Source organism: Oryza glaberrima, chromosome 11, assembly GCF_000147395.1.
Source record: "Oryza glaberrima chromosome 11, OglaRS2, whole genome shotgun sequence".
NCBI lineage: Eukaryota > Viridiplantae > Streptophyta > Magnoliopsida > Poales > Poaceae > Oryza > Oryza glaberrima.
The window spans coordinates 11,213,158-11,235,069 of record NC_068336.1 but is presented as its reverse complement, the minus strand read 5'-3'; the positions used below and the strand labels follow the sequence as shown (position 1 = coordinate 11,235,069).

The 21,912-nt window shown below is 41.2% G+C and overlaps 1 protein-coding gene across 5 annotated transcripts; it reads left to right on the top strand.

Annotated features, from left to right (window-relative positions):
- The first annotated feature begins 814 nt into the window (after nucleotides 1–814).
- LOC127754961 (uncharacterized) lies at nucleotides 815–21,560 on the top strand. 5 transcript variants are annotated; one of them, XM_052280570.1, is made up of 9 exons: nucleotides 815–1,732; nucleotides 5,306–5,365; nucleotides 18,452–18,586; nucleotides 18,682–18,742; nucleotides 18,812–18,847; nucleotides 19,782–20,543; nucleotides 20,619–20,783; nucleotides 20,863–21,033; nucleotides 21,148–21,560. In XM_052280570.1, the coding sequence occupies exons 3-9, from the start codon at nucleotides 18,516–18,518 to the stop codon at nucleotides 21,487–21,489; spliced, it is 1,608 nt and encodes a 535-aa protein (XP_052136530.1). In that variant the 5' UTR covers nucleotides 815–1,732; nucleotides 5,306–5,365; nucleotides 18,452–18,515; the 3' UTR covers nucleotides 21,490–21,560. The 5 variants fall into 5 exon arrangements, with proteins under 5 accessions (XP_052136530.1, XP_052136528.1, XP_052136531.1 ...); XM_052280568.1 differs by lacking the exon at nucleotides 5,306–5,365; XM_052280572.1 differs by lacking the exon at nucleotides 5,306–5,365 and having other exon boundaries at nucleotides 1,643–1,732; nucleotides 18,452–18,555.
- The last annotated feature ends 352 nt before the right edge of the window (nucleotides 21,561–21,912 follow it).

The following is a 21,912-nucleotide window of genomic DNA, read 5'->3' as shown; positions in this document are numbered from 1 at the left end:
ATACATAATTCACAACACTTGACTCCCCTGCCGCTGGATCCGCCCTCGGCCGTCGCCACCGCTGCCGGATCCATCCGCGCCCGCCGCTGACGCTGCCACCGCCGCCGGAGGAAGAAGAGAGGCAGCGGACAGTCATCAATCATCCGTCGATTGGCCTGAGGTTGCTCGCTGATTCGCTAAATGTGTTTCTTATACGGATATGTATTTCCAAAATCGAACAAACTTAAAAACCGATTCAAATACGGATATATATTTCCAAAGCGAACGAACATAAAACCGACTCATACACGGATGATGTACCAAAATACCGGTAAAAACATCTTCAATTTTTATAGTAGTAGCCTAGTAGAGATAATAATTTATTATGAGCTACTATATTTCTCTCTATCATTTGAGACTTTTTTTCTAGCAAGCAAAAGTACCAAAGCAGTGTGAAAATAACTTTGGTTAAAAACAAATAATTTTAGTCTTAATACACTGTAGCGAAGCACGAGCATTTTGCTAGTAAACTTAAAAATAGATTTATTAGATATTTCAAAACAAATTTTATATAGAAAGTTTGAAAAGCGTGGTGACAAAAATCGAGATAAAAGGAACGGAGATATTGTGTGAAGTTTCACACCATGCACATATTCAGTTTCCATGTTTTTTAAAAATTACCAGTCGATTTTTCTTTTCCCAGTAAAACACACACTGTATTCTGTTTCCATGTTTTTTAAAAATACCGGTCAGTTTTTTTCCTAGTAAAAAAATCAATACTGATATGTTTTTTTCCTAGTCAACCCGATCGAGATCCCATCCCGTTTAGATCGGGATCAGGTCGATCCCCTTTCCTCTCCTCTTTCCTGTCCTCGTTTCCTCTCCTTTCTCATCGTAGCCTTCTCCCTCTCGGCCATCAGCGCCTCCCCCTCAACCTCACCCTCCACCCCTCCTTTCTCATCGTAGCCTTCTCCCTCTCGGCCATCGGCGCCTCCCCCTCAACCTCACCCTCCACTCGTGCCACCTCCCTGCCTCAACCACGACGTCCGACGTGCTGCCCCCAACTCCACCTTGGCCTCCGCCCTGGGCCACCTCCCTGAGTCGACTGCATCCTCCATCAGCGTCGCCCCCAACTCAACCTCAGCCTTCTTACGGCGGCCATGGAGGCAATGGCCAAGGCGGCAGTGGCCGCGACGGCGTTGGCGAAGGTGGCCATGGCGGTGACAGCCCCGCGACAGCTGCGACGGCCAAGGCGTGCAGGCGGCCACGATACTGGTGAGCAGTGGTAGGCGTGTGGGCGGCGGATCCGGCGGTGGGGAGGCTCGAGGGCGACGGTGGGGCTGGTGGGCAGTGGATCTGGTGTTGGGAGGCGCGCAGGCGGTGGCGAGGATGGTGGGCGGCGGGGGAGGTGGGCGGGCGGTGGCGAGGCTGGTGGGCGGCGGATCTGGTGGCGAGGGAGGCTCAAGGGCGTGTATCCGGCGTCTTATTTCTGGCCGACTTCCAAGCATACTTCATCCCGCCTCCTGAAGTTACCGCCGTCGCCTACTTCCTCGACATCGCCGCTCGTGGGAGCCGCCGCTGCGAGGAATTGCCTCATGGTTTGTCGCCTTCGTCGATTTCCTGGCTCCCTCAACACCCAGACACCCAAGCGCCTTGCCGGTGAGGGCCGCCGCCAAGCTTCCGCCGCTTGCCGAGGCCGTGCACTGCCACTTGGAGCTTGACACCGCAAGTCAAAGCCATCCCCCGAAATCAGGTTGGATCTCATCTCATCTCACCAATTGCTCCGTAGCAATCTTGTGGAATCCTAGTTGTATTTATGGGGTTGATTTCATCCGTTCTTGAGTCCAAATCGAATCCGCATATGTCTTTCGTGTTGAACTTGGTATCCGCCCTTCTGTTTTTGTTTTTGTTTTTGATTTGGATTGTGATGGTTTGAGATTTTGGAGAGAATGTGGGATTCTATTTGTGTGATATGGAATTCCGACTGGGATTTGGGGGCCGGGGGGTGACGGGACGAAAAATCACCGCATGCACGAGGTGACGACCGGAAAAATCCAAATATTTATATTAGTTATAGATATAGTGAATCTATTCTACACCCTCCTCCCATGGGTCAAACCTACCTCCCCCACCCTCCCTAGGGCCCAAAACCCCCTCCCACCTCGGTCAAAGCGTCCTCCCGCCGGTCAAACCCGCCCACCACTCCCTCCCCCGCCCACCACTTTACTGCTCTCGTCTTGCAGGAATCGTGCAGTAACAGGACGGTCATCGTGCAGTACCAAGACAATATTATCGCAGTAACAATGTCAAAAAGTAGCCATGATGGATCTTGTTTCGTTAAGCGTTTTTCTTATGAACTTCATGGTGCAAACGTATTGGAAATACAAGGTATGATGTGAGAGATATTGCTCTCTAAAGATTGAGATTTACCTCGTTTTAGTCCTCGTCTCACTGGAACAGCGTAGTAACGTGACAGCCAGTGTATAGCACCACAACTGCTTTCCGCAGTAACGACGTTAAAAAATAGTTATGATGGTTCTAGTTTCGTTTAGAACCTTTTTTTTACGAACGCCATGATGCAAACGGATTAAAAAAGTAAGACATGACGTGTACGTTACTATTACGCAACCCTCCTGCTACACGAAGTAGTCCAAGAGGGTCCCGTAATTCTACAAAAAGTGGAGACACAAGATATGAGGGTGTGGCATCCTTTCTCATTCATCCATTGCATTCTCAAGTGTACAATCCTCCTCTATACTCCTCTATTTATAGCCATTCCCTCTTCCACCTTCCATGTTTAGTGATGGGCCCAATTAGTGGGTAACCGGGCCGGGCCTTCGTGGGCTGGCGGTTTCCTAACACTCCTCCTTGGGCTCTCACTGCGTGATGCCTATGCCTCATCAAAGCTCCATAAAAACCCAGTGGGAAAAATTTGGAGAAAGAGTACATAGCATACGCTTGCAATGTCGCATGAATTGCCTCGTTAAAAACCTTGATAAGAAACTGCTAGGAAAACTTATCCAAGGGAAAAAGAGTACAATCCACCCAATTCTCTGTTCAATCTTTCTAGATTGATTTTGGGTACTTGATTTTCTATATCAAGATTATAGAATGAGTCAGCAAAATTCTCCCCCTGAATTTTGCATTTATCTAAGTCTCATTATTCCGATTTCTCGGACAGACCTATTCAAGAGAAGATGTCAATAATGAGTTAGTGGACAAATCTGCAAGACTTCCATATGACTTAGTTCGTAGCTCCTATGTAATTCATGCACATAGAAAAGCTTAGGGTTCATGTGCTTAGTGAGTATGCTTCTCACGTAACTTATTTGCATATGTGCGACATATGTTGCTTTAGTTTCATAAATGGTGGGGTTGAGATAGTTTCCAAATCGCGATTGCTGTCGCGGGTAACCATATCTCAAAACCATGCCGAGGCTCTGAATATTTCAACGATGTTTAGTTCGGTTTAGTTCAATTAGCCAAGTATTTGTGTGCTGCTATGGCACACTTGTGTTTGGGAATTCCATCCCATTTTGGCGATAATTGACTAACCAAAGCTATGCACCATGAACATTTCTAAGTGCGGTTGGACTGATGTAGTAGACTTCCATCTATCGCTTGCTTTTAGCTGCAAGCGTGAGCATGATTTGGGTTCGGCCAAATATTTCAAAATTAAACTCAAATTCAAAACGAACGAGTTTGCTTCTTCGATTCTTTTCTGCTTTATTCTTTCTATGTTGGTTCGGGACCTAGTACTTCTTCATGTACTATTATGCAAGTGTTCGATCCAAGCTCCTGAAATGCATTCATTGATTCTATCTTCAATGCTTATCAATATTTAGGTTGAGTTCTTGTAACATCCTCAAATTTTAAACTAAAATTTGACTGCATCATGCTGGTTTTAATCTTAGATTAGTAAAATCAAAATTTCTCTTTAAAAGTTCTCTTTTTATTCTTGATTTTGGTTCAAGTATTACCCCTAGAATTCCCTTAACCTAGTTTACCAATAAACTATAAATTGTTACCCTATCCTAAACCTTAGTGAATTTAGCAAATTTTCTTCAAGTTCCAAAACTTAGAAACTTTCTCTAGATTACCCTTCTATTAGTGACATTGTTATAGTGCATAATCTTTGCAAAACTCTTCCAAAGATCTCTAGATAAATTCTTTCTCCTTAGGCAAAATATTCAAAATTCCTTTGGGCCAAAAATCTTCAACTTAGCCCCTTCCCTTGGCCCAGCCGGCCCAAGAGGCAGCCGCCTCTTTTCTCTTCTTTGTGGGTGTGCGTGACGTCACACACGCGGCCCAGCCGTCGTTGCCGTGCGCCACAGGAGCGCTCCACCCACGGCTTGCGCCGCCACTGTTGCCGTGCCGTGTTCTTCTTCTGCACGCCGCCGCCAACTCGCTTCCGTCGCCGCTAAGGAGAGCCGGCGCCGTCATCCTCCTCTCCACGCCACTGCCACCGTGCTCCCCTTCTCTTTCTCCTCCAAACCGACATGCCTAGCCAATCACCGAATGAAGCCGGCGCCGCTTTCTTCCGCTCCACTCCACCGGCGCCGTGTTTCCCTTCTCCCTCTCCTCTGCGAACCGACCTCCTCCGCCTATAAATAGCCGGCATGCTCGCCATCCCTCCCCACAACTAAGCTCTTCGAGCTTTTCTCTCTCCACCATGGTCGGCTACCACCAAGTCACCGGCCGATCTCCCTCACCGTTACCCCGTCGGCCAAGCCCTTGCTCCATCACGTTTGCCTCGACGAGGAGAACCCATTTCACCCCATTCCCCCATCCCTTCCACCTTGAGTTAAGCCACCACCGCCAGCTCCCAATCGGCCAAGCCAAGCTCTTACCGCCGGCGTTCCGGTCTCCTCCCTCTCCCTCTCCGCAAGACACCGCCCTCCCCAGGTGCGTGGTGCTCGGGAACACCACCCACCGCCGGCGTCACCACCTTCCGGTCGCCGGAAAGCCGTTGCCCCCTCTCCCTCTCTCTTTGTGTTGACACGGGAAAAAGAAACAGAAGAAAGGAAGGAAGGAAGGAAGAAGGAGAAAAGAAGAAAAAGATAAAATACTGACGGGTGGGCCCCTGTACCGTAATAACCTTTCTAATTTCTCCATTTAATTCAAAATCCAAACTTTAGAAGCCCATATCTTTTAAAATATAAACCCAATTCCAGTGAAACTTGGACCAAAATTCTTCTAAAATCTTTCTCTATCTTTTGAGCCCCTTTTTTCTATTTTTGCATTTTATTTTATTTTCTCTATTTTTCCTATTTTTGGATTTTATTCGAATTGCTTTTGAATTTGAATTTTACATGCTTAACCCTAGGTCTTGAGGAGTCTCCTAACCTATTAGATAATCTCAATCAATCTCAGGACATCAAGCAAGGCAAGTTACTATCTACCTTTTGATCATTTAAGCCTATATTTTACAAATTATTTATTTATAGCCTTCTATTCAATACTCTATTTTATATGCATAATTCAACCATAGAAACCCAGATAATTTAGTATTGCTTATCTTGCTTACAATCTGGTTAAAATATTTTATACTTAGATTGGGACAGTACGTTAGAATTGGATGATTTCCGGGTGGCTAGTACTGTCTCGATCGATATAGTTTTTACTAGGTACTTATGTCGAACGAACGGGTACGACCGCAGTCTCTAGAATGGGGACAGACCTAGTTATTATGTTAATTAGCAATGTGGTACCTCTGTATAGTGGTTCTTATTTTTAAGTCCTCGCGTAGGAGGCAACTATAGCCGCGAAGGGCAACTTTTAACCATTACCATGTACAGGTAAATGGATTGTGATACTCGAGTATAAATTATATGGTATATTTCTAAACCCTGATCGATATGACGTGGTGTCATACGATCAGTTCCCCTTAAATACCTCGAGAACGCCAGAAATCCTCTTGCTGCTGTTAACATTACGTTCAGAGCATATGAGGATATAAGTTCATGGAACAGGTGCCACAATTGTTAATAACCTAATACTGGGCCATGGCTAAAGCTGATGATTATCAGCAAGTCGTGGACTACGGGTAAAGCGTACATCTGCTGCAGTAGAATATCATTGAAACTATTCGAATAGTCGTACTCACGGATTTGAGTACCGGGACTCATATGGTACCCTGGTTAGAAACCTAAAGTATATATTTTTACAAACTCTTGCTTTAATATTTCCAGATTGTCTATTATTGCTTTCTGCAAAGAACTCCACTCCATGCCAACGCATAACATATTTCCATGGTAACTTGCTGAGTATTGTGAATACTCACCCTGCTCTTATTAACCCTTTTTCAGATTTGGGTCAAGAGGACCCCTATGATTATTATTATGATGACTTTGATAACTTAGAAAATCCCTAGAGGTTATACCTCCCTAGTTAGAATGTACTAGAACAGCCGCTGTGTATTATTAGCACCTATGTTTAATTTGGTGAGTACCTACCCTTGTAAAAACCCTAGTATTGTAAACTTTAACGTATGCAATGAAGAACCAGTTGTATTACATGTATCAATATTTACTGATACAGGGATTGATACATTAATCTCAGTCGGATCCAAGTTATTAGTTTTGGGACCCGACAGGACTGGTATCAGAGCATATGTTTGGACTATAGGACAAACCCTAAGGATTACTAACCAATTTAAGTTTGAGTTTACTTCGAACTTAATGCTTTAAGGGGGTAGATTTGACTTGCGAGCACACAATATATATTCCATTTATGTATTTCAGGTTAATGGCATAAAGGCATGAGTGAGAACATATTGAGATGGCAATTTCAATCCATAATAATGATTGCACTGATCAGCTAATCAGGTTAATGACGAAGCTAAAGATAAGTGAATAAACAGAATTCTATTCCCATGCTTATCAGAAGGGAGATTATTGGGAATATGATATGACCATAAAGATCAACCCACCTAAAGGAGAAGATGATATATACTATTTCCGGACACGTCATAGGCGAGATACGCTATAAGCTGCTTTATATGATGCATGTAGGGAGGCTTTCCTACGCCTCAACCATATTTATCAAGACAAGTTTCTGCATTCTCGCTATTTATTTCATCCTATGCAAGAACCAGGCGAAGACTATTGTACCCTCCAGAATATAGATCGTCATCAACAACCAGTGAAGGCAACCATGTCTATATGGATGAAAGCTGCTGATGACATGTATGAGGAAGTCCTAGAACACATGGATATGTAGTCCAAACGTTTGGAAGAAGCTGAGCGATGAGAAGCTGTTCTTAAGCACATATATCATGTGCTACAAGAATTATATGATGATAAACAGAACTCTATACTTAATATTTGTGTTGTGGGCGCGTCATTCTGTCTTCACCAAGTCCCTGGGATAGATAGTGATGATGACGATGATGACGTGGGGATGAGCCATAAGGGCCAAATCCTCAAAATGATGGTGAGGGAGTTCTACAAGGTTTACCACCATCGCCACCACCATTATATCCTATCCATTCCGAGGATGAAGCTGAAGAAACGCCCTCAGCTATGGACATCAGTGAGCCAAGTCAGGAGCTTGAAGTAGCAAGGGGAACCCGGATGTTTCATATTAATGACCTAAATGTTCCCCCAATTTGGATTGAAACTCCAGAAGAAGAGGAGGATCCAGAAGAACGAGTGTTCGAGATGCAAGAACATATTTCTATGTATGCTGGTGATCAAGGAGATGATGAAGATCCTTACTCATGCTCTGCCCCTAATACTGCTGCATCAACTTCTACACCTCATGCTGAATTTTTACATTTCACACCTACATCATTATTCACTAACCCCGCGGAAGGTAGTGGTGAGTAATTTGATGATTAGGAGTTGTAGATAGAGTGTTAATAGTTAGAGGTCATATAAATAAATAAACTTGCTAGTATAGTTTAGCAAATGACCATACTCCTCTCTAACCCCTATGTGAAATTATCCCTTCCTTGGTTTCTTTTGCTTTCTCTCTTGTTTCTTCTTTTGCTTTTGGTTATTACTTTTGTGGTATGCATCATTTATGATACACTGTCCAGAAATAAAATCTATGGTTAATTAAGGATGTTAACTCCCCTTTGAAAAGACAGCAACTATCCTTTTCTAGAGGAATTCAGTCAATGGCAGTTCAGGTTAAGGTGAGACAGGAGATATACCTCCACCAAATCCTGCCACCTTAGTAGAATTAATGGAAGACAAACCCAACTATTACAGGCTATAGTTCAAAATCAAGAAAATAAAGGCTACAGTGCCCATTCTGAATTCATGAGAGTTAAAACACCAATCTTTTCCAAAACAGAAGAACCTATGGACGCCGGGGACTGGCTAAGGGCTATTGAAAAGAAATTAGCCTTAGTCAGAATAAATGAGCAAGAGAAAGTAACTTTTGCAACCCATCAGCTAGAAGGACCAGCCAATATAAGGTGGGAAGCATATCAAGTCTCTATAGAAGACCCTACCCATATTATTACATGGGCAGAATTTACTACAGCCTTTAGAAAAACCTTCATACCCACTGTAGTAATTAGAATGAAGAAGAATGAATTTCGAAGACTGAGACAAGGTTTTATGTCAATACAAGAATATCTAAACAAATTTACACAACATGCTCGATATGCTGCCTCGGACATTCAAGATGAAACAGAAAAGATTGAAAGGTTTATAGAAGGATTATGCTATGAGCTACGAGGACTGATGATCGGCTAAAATCATGAAATTTTTCAAAGCTTAGTCAATAAAGTGGTCAGGCTAGAGAATGACCGCAAGATAATGAAAGGACCTCGTAAGCGAGGAATGAATCTTCAACGACAATCACCAACTAAAAATCCGCAACAGATTCGGAAGCCCTATCCTTTTAAGCCATCTCTACTTAATACAAGGCCGGGTATGCCACCAATAATCCAAATACCATGTATTAGTATGGAAGATTCCCCATGCTATGTTTGTGGGAAGACTGGACATTTCGCTAGGCAATGCCCCAATCGCCAAAACACAGTGCCCAGACTTCCAATCAAAAACCACCTATCTCAGGCTTTATAAAGAAAAATCCTCCAATCATTAAAGGCGGACCAAATTTTGAACATGGTTAGGTACACCATATCAAAGCAGAAGAAGCTCAGCAGGACCCTAACATCTTAATGGGTATGCTTACCATAAACTCTAAACCAGTTACTGTCCTATTCGATTCCGATGCTTCTCATTCCTTTTCATCCACAAAAGCTAGTTGGATTCAGTGTTTACCTAAAGATATATATATATATATATATGCTTATACCAAAGGAAGAAGTGTCAGTGGTACAAGAGTATTTGGATGTATTTCCTGAAGAACTAAGTGAATTACCCCCAGATCGGGAAATAGAATTCATCATAGAGTTACTTCCTGGAACGACACCTATATCAAAAAGACCTTATAGGATGCCAATTAATGAATTAGAAGAATTAAAGAAACAAATAGCCAAGTTAGAAACAAAAGGTTTTATTCGACTAAGTTCTTCACCTTGGGGAGCTCCTGTGCTATTTGTCAAAAAGAAAGATGGAAGCTTAAGAATATGTGTTGACTACCGAGCTTTAAATGAAGTAACTATTAAGAACAAATATCCCTTGCCAACGAACGACGATCTATTTGATCAATTAAAAGGAGCTAGTGTATTTTCTAAAATAGATCTTCGATCGGGGTATCATCAATTGTAGATCAGACAAGAAGATATATCAAAGACTGCCTTTGTGACAAGGTATGGATTATAGGAGTTTACAGTTATAGCATTTGGACTAACAAATGCTCCGACTTATTTTATGAATCTCATGAACAAGATATTGTGGAGTATTTGAACCAATTTGTTGTCGTGTTTATTAACAACATTCTTATATACTCCTAAAATGAGGAAGAACATAAACAACATCTCCGATTGGTACTAGAGAAGTTAAAGCAACGCCAACTTTATGCCAAATTCTGTAAGTGTGAATTTTAGCTAGATCAAGTTGCATTCTTGGGACATATAATTACCAAGAATGGAGTTGTCGTATATCCAGAGAAGATTAAAGCTGTGATGGAATGGAAGGTACCAACATCGGTATCTGAAATAAGAAGTTTTCTAAGACTTATAGCGTATGCGGATATTTGGTACTTCGTGCGGCCAATTCACCAATCATCAAATACAATGCTAGCATTGTCCTCGCGGACTTCTGAAGATGATTTAGTGAGTTCTATTGGAGTTCACATGATCTTGCTGGATCAGTCTTGGCAAAGACATGGTGTCTAAGAGACACTGGATGTTTGCTGCTTCGGAAGCGCATTTATGCATACAGTACCAAATGGAAGCCACATATATTCTTCATAATCCAATTCAGGGATGCTAGAACAATATGCGGTTTATGCATTGATCTCCTGTCAGTGCATACTGGCACACAAATCTTCATGATTTAGGAAAATTATGCATATATGTGCTATGATCATACGAGTTGTAATATTTATTCTTATAATTCTAAGACCGAAAATGGCTGAAAATCCATTGCTAAAAGGGTGTAGCCCAAATCATCACACTTTTTAGAGAGTTCAATGGGATTGACGGACAATAGATGCTTCTATAAAGTGCACAATTGTTCCATAGGTAATATGATTGTGGCGCATTCTAGGCCGACAAATTCAATTGTTGGTGCTAGCAATAGTCATAATGTTTCCAGTTCTATGGGTCTGGAAATACCTCTTTCTCTTAAAATGTTATTTGTGGTTATGCGGACCACAATTCATTCTTTTTCTCTTATGTTTGGGCGCTACACAAAATTCAAAGCATAATAACTATGTGCTAGAAAAGAGCAACAAAATAGTAAATGCTTTAAATATGCTATTTTATACTGGAAATAATTCTTTATTGTAGGGAAAATGTGTGCTCTACTTGGGCAAGAACCATTTCTTTGATGCAATGCTCTATTCAAGAATTGCAACAATTGATGACGAAGTATATTGATTCAACAAAGTATTCTGGTACATCGGATTCAATTAACTTCATAGCGAGCTTCTTGCTCAACAGCTATGGCATTCTGACATAAATTTTAGGACCGATCCAATCTAGCATAGGAGATTCTACGTCCATGGCCATGCAAATAGGCTAGGAGTTCTCCCCCTCAATTCATGATGAGTGTGCTATTAGGATTGTCCTCTTTTTTTCATGTTCATAGTTCTAGATTGTTCACCTTGACCTATGTTCTACTCCCCCTTTTCCTCTTCTTCCGTTAAGGTAAGTGGACCAGGCTAGCTGCTCATGTTGAATTCGTTATCAACTGTACTAGTTGGTTTTTTTGGAAGATAATGCTTTTCTAGTGAACACTATCCTGAACGTTTCGCGATTCTATTATCGACTAGTTATGCATACTTCTTGTATGTGTACTGGTAATACTTGCGTGCGACTTTCGTCATGTTCGGGTAGAACATTAAGAGTTTCAGCGGTATTCAATGCAAATGCGATGCATCGTAATACCATACTCTCTCTGGGTCATTTGCTTGGTGAATCATAGTCGAAAAATACATGTTCTTGCTTATAGTTCTTGCTCTACGAAAGGTAATGTATATACCATAATACTCTAAATGCTAATGCGCTCATTCGTTTAGCGTACTCATTCATGAGAGTAGTTTGGAGGCACTGGCGAGAGTTTGAAATGCTAGATCAAACTCATCGAGTCAATGCCTATAGCGTGATTGGATTAATGGTACCATGGAGCTTCTTGCTCTATTGTAATTTCGACATTGAATAAATATGTCAGAGGTATTCAAGATTCGGCAAATTTTCTAATTCGCGATGCACGTCATTTTTCTATATATGCGCAAAATTAGATTCAGGCAAAAATGCACAATTGTTGCAATATAATGGTACACAAAATTCCCACAAATAATTCCAATATATTCTATGCAATTCTATACATTTTATCGCAGCGATATTAATTAAAAGTAATAAAAGCATCACAAATAATCAATAATCGTAAATGCGATAATTAAATTTCATAATCATAAACATCAGCAATAAAGGTACTTGAAATGCAAAGTCGGGGTCGAAATTCAATGTCCCGTGGCTCTTTTACGCGAGAATATGATTTTGGTGATATTTGCAAATTTCTAATGCCATTCAAACAAATATCCCAAATGCAGAGGGTTATTTTCTTGTTTTCTGGAAAGTTCAGGGTTTAAAAGGCAAAGATTCCAATGCAGGGGAACATGCAGTTAATTTCCGAAAACAGCAAGGGCATTTTTGCAAAATCACAGGGGAATCTTTCCTTTTCTTTTTCTTTTTCTTTTTCTTTCCTTTTCTCCTCCTCTTTCCATTTCTTCTCTTTCCTTACTTTCTTTCCCCCTTCCTCCGCCGATGGCGCCGCCTGCCATATGCGGCTGCCGGGCGGCGCCGGCACGGCGGCCCGGCGGTCGGCGGCGAGGCGGCCAAGCGGCGTGGCCCTGAGGCGGCAGGCGCAGCAGGGGAGGGCGCGGGCGGCACCGGCACGGCGGCCTGGCGGCCGGCAGCGAGGCGGCCAAGCGGCCACGGCCGTGAGGCGGTAGGCGCGCCGGCCGGCGGTACGGCGCGTGGTGGCCATCCGGAGCGGCACACGACGGCGCAGCGGAGGGGCGCGTGGCGGTGCGGCCAGGCGAGCACCGTGCGGCGGCGATGCGGCGGCCATGGCGGCGTGCGGCCGGGCAGTGCAGGCAGCGCGGCGGCTACGAAGGCGTGCGGCCGGGCGGCGCAGGTGCGACGGCGGCGGCCGGTGCTGCCTCCTGCCCTTCTATTCGGTGGCGCAGAGGCCGGGCGTCGGCACGGTCGGCGGCAACACGGCAGCCGGCGTTGCCATCGACGGCCTTCTCTCCCTTCTTTTTCGTTTCATTTTTTTTTCTTCCCCGTTCTCTTTCTTCTTCGGGGCATGCACGATTCCGGCCGTCCTGCGGGCGGTGCGGCCGGGCAGGCGCGGCATGGTGCGGCGGCCGGATAAGGCTTGCGCGGGCGTGGCGGACAGCCAGGCTGCTCCGGCACGCGGCACAGCGGCGCGGCCCTGCGCGGGCGCGGTGATGCGGGTGAGTGAGGCGGACGAGACGAGTGGACGGCGGCGGGACGCGCCCGTGCGGCGGCAGGCGCGGCGGCCCCGAGCGTGGGCGGCTCTGGCTCCGGTTCGGCCGAGCACCAGAGCCTCTGCTGGCGGTGAGGTCGACGGCCGGCGGGGCGGTGTTGTGCGCGGCGGCAGACGACGCGGCGAGCGGCTGTCAGGCGGTGCGACACGGCAAGCCGTTGGCCGGCGCGGCCGGATGGGCGCTCGGATTGCATCTCTCTCCTTTTCTTTTGCTTTTCTTCTTCTATTCCTCTCCGGTCATGGCGCGTCTGTGGCAGTGGCACGGCATCTTGCAGAATGCGGCCGATGCACGGCGAGGTGCGGCCATCTCGCTACCGTTGTGCATGGTGCAACCTTGCTATCACACAATGTTGGCGTGATGCATGGCTAGTTCCGATGCGATTCGTCAATCATGCCGGCGACTTCTTGGCAGCCTCGAAAGGACTCGCAACCAATCGGCAAGATGCCGGCGACTTCAAGTCGGCAATGGTGGTGTTGGACGAAAATCGCAAAAACGGAACAAGAACGAAAAGAGGAATTCGTTTTCGCGATAGATCGGCGAGATGCAATGCGGATCTGCAAGTTCTTACCCTTTTTCTTTCTCGGTCTCCGGTAGAACGTCGTGCTGATAACGTATTACGCAACCCTTCTGCTACACGAAGTAGTCCAAGAGGGTCCCGTAATTCTACAAAAAGATATGAGGGTGTGTTATCCTTTCTCATTCATCCATTGCATTCTCAAGTATACAATCCTCCTCTCTACTTCTTTATTTATAGCCATTCCCTCTTCCACCTTTTCATGTTTAGTGATGGGCCCAATTAGTGGGTAACCGGGCCGGGCCTTCGTGGGCCGGCGGTTTCCTAACCGTTACTACTCTCTAAATATTAAGATTTAAAATATTTTAGCTCTAAAAAACATTACTACTGTAGTACCACTGTTACTATGCATGTTCTCTGTTACTACAAATTTTGCCATGTTGTTACTGCTAAAAGTGCAGTAACAACCTATAAATTTTGCAGTAACAACCTACTGATTTTGTAGTAACGTATCATGTTACTACCTTTCTGGGATAATGTTACTGCTGACTCATAGTAACAATGTAATTATTACAGTAACATAACTGGTTCTCACATAATCTGAATAGACATACAAAGCATGCAAACAATTTTTTCTATTCACAAATTGTCATATGGTGATTTAGTTAAGAGAGCTTGCCATGAACCATGAGCTCATGGGTTCAAGTAATGAATTCATCAATTTATTTTTAATTTTTATAAAAAAAGAAAATAATAGAAGGAAAAATGAGAGATGGGAAGGAGAGAAAAAATCAGGAGGAGGAGCGATCGTGGGGGAGGTATCCCGATCGGGAGGGGGAGGAGAGGAGGGCGAGGATCGCTGGGAGGGGGAGGAGAGGAGGAGGAGCGATCGGGGAGGGGGAGGAGGAGCGATCGGGAGGGGGAAGGGGGAGAATCGCTGGGAGGGGGAGGGAGGAAGGAGCGATGGGAGGCAGGAGGCGGGAGGAGGAGAGATTATATATATATATATATATATATATATATATATATGTAAATTTGTTTGGTGCTCCATGGTGTCCGGGCACCATTGTTGAAATTGAGTATATACCTAATTCAAATGAGTATGAATCTTTTTCAGTTACTTAGGTATTAACATTAACCACTTCACTAACTAGTTCAAAGCAAGTTTGAACTGAATTTGAACTTGTTTTTGTTAGATTTTGATTCTAGGTATATAGCATCCATACATATAATTAGTTAGGTATGTAATCATGGATTATGAAATAAAGTTAAATTTGAGTTGTTTTGTTGATAGGTATAGGTATGAATCGAATTATTATAACTAGGTATATACTCACAATTTGAAAATTTTGAAAATTTTGAGTGATTTTGTGCATTAGATATCATGGTGCCCGGGCACCATGGTGCCTCATATGAGTGTCCTATATATGTAAATTTAAGTGTATATATATATATATACTTAAAAAAATAAGAGATGCTTCCATCGTCTGTCAAAAAACCGGTGAAAATAAATCGGGCGAAAAAACCGTAACTGTCCGATAGAAAAAAGGGCGAAAAAAATAATCCGATTCCGTGAAAAAAAATATAATCCGATTCCGTGAAAAAAAATGGCGACAAAAAACCAGCGAAAAATCCGGACGAGCGAGAAAAAAACGGTAAATGTCCGATAAAAAAAGGGAGAAAAAAATAATCCGATTCCGTGCCAAAAAAAAGGGCGAAAAAAAAATCTCTATCACTATCTCTACTTCTACTTCTATCTCTTCTCTATCTCTACTAAGAGGTACTTCGGTCGTCCGTCAAAAAAAAAGGGCCAAAAAACCGAGTGAAAAAACCCGGGCGAAAAAAAGTCCGACCAAAAAACGGAGTGAAAAAAAAACGGGAGAAAAAAAATGTCTGATAAAAAAAACGGAGCTAAAAAAAAGGCAAAAAAAAACAATTCTGTCCAAAAAAATAGGAACGGGGCGAAAAAAACGAGCGAAAAAACCTGGCGAAAAAATAGTCTGATCCAAAAAAAATCGAAGCGAAAAAGGGAGAAAAAAATTTCCGATCAAAAAAAAAACGAGGCAAAAAAAAGCGGAAAAAACGAAACAGTCAGTAAAAAAAGAGCGAAAAAAATTTAAAAAATTGACCGATTCCAAAGAAAAAGGAATTATATATGACACGGTAAAAAAAAAGCGACCGAGCGAAAAAAAGCCGAGCAAAAAAACTGGGCGAAAAAAAGTCCGATAAAAAAACGGGGCGAAAAAAAACAAATATGTCCGATCCAAAAAAAAGGCAAAAAAAAAGGAAGAAAAATCGAAACGAATCCGACTCTGTCGACGCGGTAAAAAAAGGGCGAAAAAAATTTAAATAATTGTCCGATTCCAAAGAAAAAGGAATTATATGTGACAAGGTAAAAAAAATCGACCGGGTGAAAATAAACCGAGCAAAAAAACTGGGCGAAAAAATGAAAAAAAGTCTGATAAAAAAAAGGGGCGAAACAAAAAACAAATATGTCCGATCCAAAAAAAAGGCAAAAAAAGGAAGAAAAATCGAAACGAATCCGACTCCGTCGACGCGGTAAAAAAAGGGCGAAAAAAATAAAAAAAAGTCTGATTACAAAGAAAAATAAATTATATGTGACGCGGTAAAAAAAAAATCAAATCCTATTATGTCTAGAAAGGTCCGACACTATAATAAAGTGGTGAAAAAAACCGTTCTAAAAAAATGCACGAGAAAAAAAATAAAAAGGGCAGAAAAAAGCACGGCGGAAAAAAGTCTAATTTCTATTCATCGTTTTAGTAGTCCGTTTATATCTCTTCTTTATCTCTAATCTAATCTAATCTAACTATAGAAGTTTCTATTGTATATTAAAAAAGAATAAAATGTGCGAGAAAATTAAAACGGTTTTAAAAAAACGCGTGAGGAAAAAAATGCCAGAAAAAAGCGCAAAAGAAAACACGTTAGAATAAAAAGTTCCATAGTCCGAAAAAAAACACGCGAGAAAAAAATATTTCCATCGTCTGTAAAAAAGCAAAAAAAAAAAGCATATGAGGAAAAAAACTGTTAGAAAAAAACGCTAAATTGATGGATACTTGGTCGGATAGGCTCCATCCACTTTTTTCCATCTCTTACACGACTTTTATTTGTCATCTATTCTCCTGTAGTGGAGACCCTGCACATTTTTGTAGGCAATTATCATATTATTTTTGTGAAGTATAGCTATTATTCTTGATAACATATTATATGGAAATAATCTTAGAAAATAAACATATTTTAATTGTTATTTAGAGAAGAGTGCACAGTGACTCTATTTTGTGTAGACTTGACCATACGAGACAGTGTAGGATTTGATTGGTTGCAAGAATGATATTAAAAGAATATTTTAGATTATATGCATGTTGTTATATAAATAATTCAATTATTTTAGGTAAAGCAAACATCGTAAGGTTGCCATCATCGAGGTTGCGCTATTACATTTAAGATGTTCCAATTTTCTGATTGTCATCGACATGGTTATGAATGAAAAACGTACGTGTGTATATATATATATATGTATATATATATATATATGTATATATATATATATATACATATATATATATATATATATATATATATATATTATATATATATATATATATATATATATATGTATATATATATATATATGGCAGAATCTAAATCGCGTGCACTCTCTGTTTTGTCTTATCACGCGACACGCTCATCGGCCGTCCGATCCAACAAGCGCTGGTGCGTCCGAACATGGCCTGGTGATTCGTGGACGTGGCATCATCTAGAGTAATCCAAATTGGAAGCCATGTGATGCTCTACGCTACGCCGGCTTCAAAAATAATTTTCTCTTAAACTAATCATCCGATCTACGATCCGATTACACCGTTGTGTTCGTAAGAGTTGAATCTTTATAACAAGATCTCACATGATTATATTTTGATGAAAAATTAGAAATTACTTTCATAATATATCTAAATTACTTTTAGATTTCACTAAATTACTTCTTAGATCCATAAAGTAAATTCAATAAAGCCTAAAAGTAATTTACATATATTAATATATAAGTAACTTAGAACAAAAAGAAAATAACCTTATCATGACATTAAAGTAAATCCGTTATGGAGGTAAAAACATGAGTTTATATAGAAATTAAATTTGATCAGCATAAATTACATCATTGACTAAAAATGATTATAAAATAAACAACTCACAACATGAATGTACAGATTTCTTTTAATGTCGTAACATGTTACTTCACTCACTTTTGTTTTAAGTTACTTCTATAATATAGGTAAATTACTTCCAGGCTTTATTAAATTACTTTTATGGCTAAGAAGTAATTTAATGAACTCTAAAAGTAATTTAGATATACTATAAAAGTAATTTCTATTTTTTCATAAAAAATATAGTCATGTGAGATCTTGTTATAAAGATTTAATTGTTATGAACACAATGGTGTAATCGGATCGTAAATCGGATGGGTAATCTAAAAGAAAATTCCATAAGAAGAAGAAAAATACATGCACTTTTGAGTATACTAGTAGCAACTGGATAAGCGATTGAGGTAGCTGGTTATGACCATACAGAGAACGGTCTCGTTGTAGACACGTCCTATACATACATACATACATATATATATATATATATGTATGTATATGTATGTATGTGTGTGTGTGTGTGTGTGAAAATGGTTCTATACTCCTAGGGAGTACGTACTCCCTCTCCCATCCACCGTTCATCTGATCGATCAGATATGTACTCCCTCCCTCATCATAACGGGTTTGGCTCGGTGGATCCGATTAGTTTTTCTAATTAAAAGACAGACTGCTTATCCCGTAATTTGGGGTTTGCTCCCAACAGGCCGAACTGCTTATCCCGAAAATTAGGGTTTTGGGGGGCGGCGTGGCGACGGACCAGCGCGACGATGGACCAGCGATTCAGCGGCGACTGGATGGCTGGCAGCGGTACAGAGATAGCAGCTCGTTCCTTCCTCCAGTGATGACTCCTCCCCTTCCTCCAGCGATGGCTCCTCTCTCAACAGCATGTGTTCCTGAAGCAGAAGTAATTGATCTGGAGTCGGCTGAATGCAGGAGCGGGGCAACCATGGCAAAACCGACGGGCCATAGCAATGGATTTCATCCAAAGCAGCAGGTTAGTATTCGTTTATTTTTGTACGGCAAGATCAAGACACGTTGCCTAAAATTTTCTCCTTCGCCGCAGGGTCACAGGAAAATCAGTTTGTCACCACAGTCCAAGGTATGCCTCCTGAAATTGAATATATGTATGCCTGTAGAGAGGGATTAGGTGTATAGTTCGGTTCATGTACGCTCTCAGTTTCAGATGCTAATTTTTCCCCTTTTAGTGCATATGATGTTTTTTTGGGTTGATGAAGTAAATGCTGTTTTAGCCCCCACCCCCCTAAAGAAAAATATAGATGGTAGTACGTACTGAATTTTCAACGGTATATACTCATTTTTTCTTTGGAGGGATACTTATTGGAATCTGCTAGACGGTATTATGTAATGAATTTTGGTGTGGCAGGGTTCTTACTGAACTCTCTGTTAGACGATAGTATATACTGAATTTTTATGTGGGGAGCTTTGTTCTCAACTTTGTTAGACGATAGCATATACTGCATTTTCCACATGTATACTGAATCTTTCCACAATGATTTATAGACTGAACTTTGATACGCACCAGTATTTACTGAATTTTTCACAGATATACTGAATTTTTCTATGGGAGGCTTTGTACTGAACTTTGTTATACGACAGCATATAGTATGTACTGAATTTTCTATGTGGTACATACTGAACTTTTCTAGAAGATAGCATATACTGCATTTTTCCACATATATACAGAGGCTTTTCCATAGTGGTTTACATACTGGACCTTGTTACGAAGAAGTATATACTGCACTTTTACACAGAGAGGTATATGCTGATTTTTTACATACAGTAGTATGCTCTAAACTGTGCATATACTGACTTTTCTGTCAGTACACATGATTTTTTTTTATTTAGAGGGTACACAAAGGTAGAATTTGCTACGCAGTATTATGTACTTCATCTTTCCATACATATATGAGTGTATGCTGTTTTTTTTAAAACAGAAGTATATGTTGAATTTTTAAATACACTGGTCCATGTAGTATTGTCTATTTATGAAATGAAAAACTAATTATCTGCAGGCTTTGAAGGTTTCTGGCACAAGAGGCAGCCTAAATAAGACTGTTGCACGGGTGGTATCCAGGTATCGGCAAAGCAGAGTTTTAAATAGACAGAAGAAAGACAACACTATCTTTGGTATCAACTGCAAGTGTCAGCCCAAATGCGTAGTGAATATCATTAAAGAATTCGATGATAGGAAGGAGTTGATTGGTGAAATTGGATTTGATGGACTTTTGGATATCAAGCTTACTAAGGTAAACAGGCAGTTTGGGGCATGGCTACTGAGCAAAGTTGATCCGAAATCATGCGCTATTGTTAAAGATGTCAACCAGGAGTTGCCATTCGGTTCCAATGATGTGAATGCAGTTTTTGGCTTGCCATGCTCAGGTCAACCTATTATCCCTTGCTCTCAAGATGAATTGGATGGGAAGAAACAAATATTGTGTGAAATATTTAAGATACCAAACTTTTCACACCTGAAAATATCACTCTTAAAGAGAATCCTAAAGAAGCAGTATGGTTATCCCATGACAATAGATGAAAAGAGGGTTTTCATGGCGGCTTTTGTGCTTTATGTCACAACGAAGCTTTTGGCACCGCAATCTTGTGCAAACTTCATATCTCCTAGGTATATTATGGCTGTTTCTGATGTTGACAATATAAAACAGTACAACTGGTCCCAATTCGTTGTAGATGAGGTGAAGAAAGCAGCAGAATCAATGCCCACCTGCTTTCCAAATAAGGCTCAACTATCCATTAACGGGTGTATCATCTTTCTAATGGTTAGCATTTAAAACTGACTTGTTAATGCAGCATATAATCAACACACATATTGTCTTTGTGAATCATTTTTTCAGGTAAAATACTTGAGAAATCTCCTGTTCCGGAAGGTTGGGATGACATGTGTTAAAACATGTCACATTTCTCAGTTTGAGGATGATCAAATTGCTAGGATGATTCAACAAGATGTAGTTAGTAAACATAACCCAGGATTCCCCTTCCCTCGATATGGGAAACTCCAGGTTTGTACGATACCCTGGCCGTAATATGCCTATTTCTGGCTGCAAAATTTAGCTAATTTCCAACATACATGCTGTTCAGTTGATGAAGGATCCAAGAGAAAACAACCCCCATGTGCCAGAGCTATCTCCCCTAAACTTATGCTCCTGTTCGAAGATCCCATCTAGAGCCATTGATGGCAGTAAAAATTTAATAAAATTCCTGGTATCACACTTCTCTTCGTTAGACGTACATAGAAGTGTCGGGTCACAGGTATGTCAACCATCCGTATGCTATGTTACTTGATTGTTTCTTCATTAAGTTGTAATTTTCATATGATCAAGGGATTTTAAACTAACATGTGGTATATGTGATAACATAAAACAGGCATACGAGGAGTTGAAATCTTCCGTTCAGGATGGATTCGATCGGATCGATGAGATTTTGCCTACCATATCAGATTTCGTTGACATAAGCACCATGCAAACTGCTATTCACGCATCTAACCTATTCAAGAGAGCTTTCAAGACTAATATTACAGCGGCAGTTAAGATAGCGATAAGGGCAGCAGTAACGAAAGTTATTGATACCATTGAGGATATACAAGGGCCTCTCCATCCATGGGGAGACACAACTGCCATGGGATACCACACACCCACAAACTACTCCACACATGCTACAAAAGATGCTAGTCAATTGGACCAACCAACCAACACGGTCAAACGTTGAACGTTAATAGTGTAAAACTGCACTTATTTTGGACGGAGGAAGTATATCTTTAGGCCGTGTTTAGTTGCAAATTTTTTCTTCAAACTTTTAACTTTTTCATCACATCAAAATTTTCCTACACACACAAATTTCCAACTTTTCCGTCGCATCGTTCCAAGTTTAACCAAACTTCCAATTTTGGTGTGAACAAAACACAGCCTTAATATATCACCAAGCTTACACTACAAAAATGAATATATCTTCAATCACCATGTGAAAATATTCCAAAAATGATATGTAGATATATCAGGTAACCTAAAAATATGTCATTCGTTGAGACATGTCATTAGTTCAGACAGTAGCCTTCACTATTTGTAAATACATTTCCAAAAATATACATAGTTTTTCCTTAAAAAATAGATAGCTTCAGACAAGTACTTGCGG